The sequence below is a fragment of the Saccostrea cucullata genome, unplaced genomic scaffold (assembly GCF_032062105.1).
Source record: "Saccostrea cucullata isolate Sc308-1 unplaced genomic scaffold, CSIRO_AGI_Scuc_v1 ctg1558, whole genome shotgun sequence".
Taxonomy (NCBI): Eukaryota; Metazoa; Mollusca; class Bivalvia; order Ostreida; family Ostreidae; genus Saccostrea; species Saccostrea cuccullata.
In genome coordinates, this window is record NW_026933071.1 from 49,948 (window position 1) to 57,500 (window position 7,553).

Consider the following 7,553-nt stretch of genomic DNA (forward strand, 5'->3'; position numbering starts at 1 on the left):
GCCTTAATTATACCACATTTTTGACATGTCCCATGTCAAATATTTCATTTCATACCATGACAAATTGTGTAAAAATATTATGTCCTTAAGGTCTAATGTATACCTTTCACTAATGGTTTGATATTTACTAATACATGTAAAACCCCTGTCACACCGGGGCTGCGTCCTCACGGTGACCGCACGGCGTCCTCAAAAAATGCAAAACGCCGAGGTGATCGCAGTAGAGTCTCCTACAGCGCCGTGACAACGCGGCGAGATCTCCACTGAACGCCGTAGGGTCGCGTAGGGTCTCCTAGAACGCCAGAGGACGGCGATCACTTTGGGCATGCACAAAGTACGCGCCGTGTGATCGCGGTCTGATAAGAACGCAGTAGAAACGTAGTATGATCGCCGTAGCAGCGCGGTGAGATCTCCAACAACGTAGTGGGAGCTCCGTACGAACGCCGTGAAGACGCACATGGTCGCGGCACGAACGCAGTGATAGTAGACAGCGCTTCCACGGAGATGTCGAGGAGTCCTTGGAGATGTCACTGCGTTTCTATCTCGTTTTACGGCGCTTCTAATGAGATTTATCGTCTTGTGATTTTTTCGACTGCGATTACACGGCGACAGTACGGAGTTGTCACTGCCATCATTGCGCTCCCATGGCGTTTCTACAGCGTCCGTTTGCGATCACAATGCGCTTTCACGGCGTTGTTAGAACGTTGTCAGCCAGCTCACAAAACAAGAGCAATGGGATCATATTTGATCAGCAATAATTCCAAAGTATTTGTTGCACTAGGAGCATTTTAGTTGAAAAAAAAATGGAAGAGAAAATTACACCAGAACTTGTTCTGTTGTTTCACTTAAATTTTGTAGAAAACTTTTCAGTGTGTTTATTTTTTTTACATTCATAATAAAATCAAAGAAAATCTAACAACACATCTTAACCGATAAAATTGAAAAAAGGAGTTTAATCATAAAACTATTAATAATTTAGTACTTAATTATTTAAATAGAACATTTTTGATTATTATGAATATTTCTTGGCATGATTAGAAGTCTTTTCATCGTGTAACTTGAATCTTTAAACAAAAATGTTTTACATTCCTTCTAAATATAATATCAATGAGTATAGAACGCATTGTGAACGCAGACAGCGCAATGAGAACGCCGTGAACACGAGGTGAAAACTCCTAACGCGCCGTGAAAACTCCGCGGAAGCGCAGTCAATCGCCGAGAGATCTCCGAGGGAACGCAGTGAGATCGCTGTAGAATCGCGTCCGTCGCCGTAGGGACGCCGTGACATCTTCATATTATGAAAATTTTACAGAAATTTGTGCAATTTTCCTGCGATTCTACGGTGATTTTAAAAATTTAACAACGCCGTAATTACTCCGTGTGAACGCAGCTTGGTGTGACAGGGCCTTAAGATTGCATAATCTTAAAATGAACTTTTTTTCTTTTCAAAGTTTCGAACTTATCACATCCGTGATGGAAAAGCAGGGAAAATGCTGAATTTTAAACTATGTGACACCAAAGGACTTGAGAAAGAGGGTGGAATAGATCCACATGATTTTCTTTACATACTGGACGGAAACATGCCAGACAAACACATGGTAAATTTAACTCAGATAATATCGATGATTAGATCAGTTGTAAAGAATCACGTTTTATGTTGAACAACAAATAAAATATCTCTCGGCAGTAGCTCTCTGTTTGAGAATTAAAAAAAAGAGTATAGAGCTACAGATTCTAGCGTTGTAAAATCCTTTAAGTCGCCCCTTTTTATGGCAATTTGGAATCTACACTAACCCCAGGAATCTTCCACTTAAATTTCTTTCTAGCCTAGTTGTTTTTAAGAAGATTCTAAACATCAGATGTATATCAACGTACATTGGATTCTGCATTTTGTCACCAAAACCTACCCGCTGGAACCATGATTTGATCAATGTAGAATCTACACTACACCCAGGAAGCCTCCACCTTTTCTCGGTTATTGGATACGACTCTCAGAGATTTTCCCTTTATGTTCTAGTGTAAAACTTTAACCCCCTATTGTGGCCACAGCCAACATCGAGAGGCTATCATTTTAACAATGTAGCATCTACAGTAACTCCGGGAAGTTTAAAGGAAGGTTAAAATTGACACAATTGTCTTGAGAAGAAGTTGAAAATGAGTAATTTATACAAATAGACGAACAAACGTACACGCAGACAGACGGACGACAGACAACTTTTGATCTGTAAAGCTCATAACTTGAGTTTTAAGCTAATGTAAGCTAACTCAGAAGTGTCCATCAAGACTACTCCTACTGGTTTGTACTTATACTTGTAACAAATGATGATAAAAGTAGCAGTTGGGACTTAAAACTTTACAACAGCAATGAATAGAATAATGATACTTGAATAAGTCTTTTTGCAACATTGCAATTAGACTACAACTGTTGGAGTACCTTTTAATAAAACATGACAGAATTTTCAATTGTAGGTACCATGGCAACATCATTCATAAAGAAAATAATAAAATCAACTTTCATGCCACATTATTTTATATTCAGACTAAAGCGCTATTTGGATTTTCAAAGTATTCCACATAAAATTCACACAACTATTTATCTGAGTGTTATATATTTGGGTGCCAAATTACATTCAGACTAAAGCTGTAGGAGAAGTAGCATTTCGAAAGTATTTCACAGAAACTTCTATTTTTAGTAACCACGGCAACATTGTTCATTGAAATTCAAAACACGCATATAGAGTTATGAATCTTAGTGAAGTCTTCTAGTGTGCCAAATTATATTGGAAACAGACGAATACTGTAGTAGGAGTAGCATTTTGAATGTATTTCACAGAAACTTCTATTTAAAGTAACCATGACAACAGCGTTCATCGAAATCAAAAACCTATAAACAGAAATATGTATCTCAGAGTAGTCGACTTTTATGTCAAGTTATATAGAAATTAGATGAAACTTTAGGAGAAAAAGCATTTTGAAAGTATTTCACAGAATATTTTTTAGTAACAAAGTCAGCACCCTTCATCAAAATCAATAACCATTACAAAGGATTATGTATCTTAGTGTAGTCTATTTATGTGCAAAATAATGTTGACGTCTGACTAAAACTGTAAGAGGAGTAGCACTTTGAAAAATTGTTTACAGACAGATGGAAAACTGGACAGACGGACGGACAACATTACTTGACCTAAAAATCTAACTGTTTAATTCTAGAAATTCGAAGGACGGATAGGCTAATTTTCGACTTTATAAAGAAAAAAATTAACTTGCGATAACCACTTGGTTGCTCTTTATAACGCCTTACTTTCTCATTTTAACCAATAGGTTATCTCGGTGAAACCCCTGTTTCAATTTGTGATTCATCCCTGCTACATGTAATAAGCCGAAAGTGCCAAATACAGCTCTAAATTGGCTGGTCCCCGCTGTTCTCTTTTTTAGAGTAGTGGACTACTTGTATGAAACTAGATGCTGTCATGAGACAGTAATTCCCGCACTAAGGTGTTTGCCACTAAATACACACTCCTTCACATTTGGCTTTCAAAGGAAAAAGTGAAAATAATTCTATAATTTATGCAGTTCATGAATTCGTGAAATCAAGCATAAAATTCTAAGGTAACAAATGAGCCCGTTCTCGACGTGACATTTAGTTACAGACGCAGATCCAGATTTTTTTCGGGAGGGGTGGGGAAAGGGGTGGTTCACACCTTTGTCAAAAAATTCCAGCCCAGAATTTCCTGAGAAGCAAAGATTAACAAATAAATAAAATAAAAACAATGATGTTGGGGTTTATGTTTTCTAGGGGGGAGGATGTTAAAATTCATTTTTATTTGCTTCAGTGTATAGTCCCATTCAAATAACTTTGCGAATTCCAGACGGCGGGGGGAGGGGGGATGATCTCCTTAGCCACTCCCTGTCTCATAAATGACAAATGTTCTTGTGACTCAAAAATAATAAAAAAAAAATCAATTTGACTCTACATATTTCAATTGTTTCTTGTATTATATTTTGTCTGTGTCTTCTAAGTTGGGCTATACACATGGTTTCCACATTTCATAGGTAAATTCCTTGTGACAAGACATTTTATTTAGGTACCAACAATTTTGAAATCTTGATCTCTTGACATTTGAGTGTGACCTACTTCTACAAGAAAAATACAAAACTTTAAACTTGGTCTAAGTTTTGAACAGTTGGTGCTTGGGCTTTCATGCTTAACATGTGTATTGTGAACTTCCAACAGGTATAAATATTTTTTACCTTGACCCTATAGCTAGAGTTTGACCAACTTAAACAAAAATTTTAACCTAAGCAATATTTTTGAACTGGAACTAAGGGATTTCTCTCTTTTTCACATGTGTATTCCTTGTGACAAAACTTTCCTTTTGATACCAACAATTTTGATCCTTTGAGTTTGGAGTTTGACTTACGTTTGAGAAACTTCAACCTTCGCCAAAAGCTGCCATAACAGTTGCTGTCACAACAAACAAACAAATTACTAAAAAAGAACAGTATACATGTTCATATTTTATATTCAACAGATATACTTCTGGTCATATCCCGAGTTATCCCTTGAATCAGACATAATGATATGAATATTTTAAAAATAATTAATTTTTAAAAGAATTGAAAAGGTTGTGAATATTAAAATTAACTAAGCTGTGCGGATGAATAGCCATACCAATTTAGCTTTATTTTGCTACCCAGATCACTTTGATTAACTATTTTCAATCATACTGTTTTCTAACATGGATAGCTGTCATACATTTTCAGCTTTTGAAAAAAATGCATGGGAAAAAAGCTTTTCAGAATATGTAACCCTTTCCAAATACTTGTAAATCATACGTGTAGCTTATTTGAGCTTTTCTGGTTTCCTGATCACATTTTGTCTGTCGTCTATCTGTTTGTCTGCAAACTTTTCACACGTTTAACTTCTTTAGAACCACAGGGCCAATTTCAACCAATTTACGTGTAAATACTATGAAATTACAAATTTTCGTTGAGGGTAAATTTTCATTCTTTTCGAGGTATGAAGAGACCCACGAATTCATGTCCACCACGAAATGGAAAAGGTTGCATACATAACTTCTAAACAATTCATTTATCCACTAAATCAAATCCCCACGAACCAAGATTATTCCCTCAAACCACAAAAATTGAACCGTACGAAAATATGTGATTTCACAGTAGACAGGTGACTTTTTCCATTATAAATCTTCCTCTCAAGAGCAGCAAGGAGATTTATTGTCCCCTATTTTTGCTAAAGGTTGGGAACATTAAATCTCATTTGTATGTCAGTCTGTCCGTCTGTCACAATAAATTAAACCGTGGTCATCATGGTCATATATTTTGAATGAGAGGAGGCAAGACTTTCATATTAAACATGAGCATTAGTATTTAACTGGGACAATTAATACCAATATTAATACACTATGATTTTTTTTTACCCATGACCTAGAAGTTTGACCTACTGTCAAAAAAAATAAATTGTTTTAAATTGATCATTTTGAAAGAGAAAAGATAGGCCATTCATATTATACATGCATGTATATTACCTGTGATAAGACTAGCTTTCTAAATGTATCATAACTTTTGACTCTGTGACCTTGACCTTGACGTTTAACTTACTTTTCAAAAATGTATTTCCTTTTGATTAAGAAAAGATATGACTTTCAAATTTGACCTGTACATTACCCATAACACAATGTTTCTCAACATGCTTTGTTTTTGTACCCCTTGAGCTTGATGTTTTACCTAAATTTTAAAAGGTTGAACTGTCCCATAAGATGATTAGGCCACTGTGTAAAATGGCTCAGGTACTTGTGACAGGCTCCCCCCCCCCCTATATTCAACCCCGGGGCTTATTTGACACTTTTTTGTCAAACCCCCAAAATAATCGCTCCACAAAAATACCCCATTTTACATTATAAGAGAGAAAGGTAAGCAACTCCGGTTTGTTAACGTTGTATCCCCACTGGTCGTTCTGTGTTTGAAAACATGGATTCATTTCATTTTCACCTAAATGTCGGTCCACACTGCCTCTACATATATTTCTGTCCCAGTTCATGCTATCGGATTGACTCTGCATCCCGTAAGAATCCCACAATTTCTCCTTAAACAGCATACCAGTCAGAATGTTGCATGAAATTTCCTTAGGTAAACGCAACGAAAGTGCATAGAGAATGTTTCACTTATTACGATAACGTCCGAGAGGTTTCTGCCTGACGTTATAATCACTTTTGGGTGTTATCATTATAGGAAATAGGCACTTCCTTTGTGTCATACTTTTCGGGTTGAATATTGGAGGGGGGGGGGGGTCCTGTCAACAAGTATCTATGTAAAATGTACTAGGAATTCAGAGAAGACGGGACTTTTTGCATAAAAAACATTATTTTCGACTACCATTTGACCCCCTCCTCCAGGGCAAAATGAAAATTCCGAAATCTTGTTGCACATCTACATGACACCACCAACCATCTTCTAAAAGATGATTAGGTTACTGTGTAAAATGTACGAGGAGTTCATGGAACACAGGAATTTTTGAATAACGTCATTTTTCGACCCCATTTGACCCAACCCCCCCCCCCCCCCCGGAACAAAACGAAAATTCTGGGGCAAAATGAAAATTCCGAAACCTTACCACACATCTACATGACACAACCAAACATCTCCCTAAAGATGATAAGGCTACTTTGTAAAACGTAGGAGGAGTTCAGGGAACACGGGGCTTTTTGCATAAAAACGTTTTTCGACTCCCATTTGACCCCCAGGAAAATGAAAATTCTGAAATCTTACTGCACATCTACATGACACCACCAACCACCTCTCAAAATATGGTTAGGCTACTGTGTAAAATGTAGGAGGAGTTCAGGGAAAACGGGATTTTTTGTATAAAAAAACGTCGTTTTTCAACCCTCATTTGACACCTAGCAAAATGAAATTTCAAAAACCTTACTGCACATCTACATGACACCACCAACCATCTCCCAACAGATGATTAGGTAACTATGTAAAATGTAGATGGAGTCCAGGAAAGAAAAGTGTGACAGACGGACGGACATGAGTAACAACAATATACCCGAACTTTCTTCAGAAAGTGCGGGTATAAACATGTTTATTACGTTTTCTTATCAGAAATTAATTGGAAATAATAATAACAGTTTAATTGGAACTATTTAGAGTTCAATTCTAATATTATAAAATCATTTTTGCAGTTAAATCCAGACTTGCCTCTAAGTCCTGAAACTCAGGGATTTGTGAAGTCTCCATCTGCTAAGGATAAAATTCATTTAGTTGCTATTGTGATCGATGCAACAATTGTCGACGTGATGACAGAGGAAAGCATTGAAACTATCAAAAGCTTTCAAAAGAAACTGTATCAGAGAGGTATGATTTCACTTTAAAGTACATGTATGACTATTTGTGTATCCGAATATATTACATGGGGTTATGAATAGCGATTGTCATCAAAGTAATCACTATTCATAACGCCATGTTTACTGAATAATCGTTGTTTATTGCTGATATTTTCTTGATGTGATGTGAAGATTATCAAAGGAAAT

At 36.5% G+C, this 7,553-nt stretch overlaps 1 protein-coding gene across 1 annotated transcript in view; it reads left to right on the forward strand.

Annotated features, from left to right (window-relative positions):
- Positions 1-7,394, forward strand: part of LOC134237208 (interferon-induced protein 44-like) — a 28,220-nt gene extending 20,826 nt beyond the window's left edge. The window contains exons 3-4 of the mRNA XM_062719312.1: positions 1,452-1,598; positions 7,206-7,394. Coding sequence (XP_062575296.1) covers positions 1,452-1,598; positions 7,206-7,394 — 336 coding nt within the window. The remainder of the gene's footprint in view (positions 1-1,451; positions 1,599-7,205) is intronic.
- Positions 7,395-7,553: the final 159 nt, after the last annotated feature.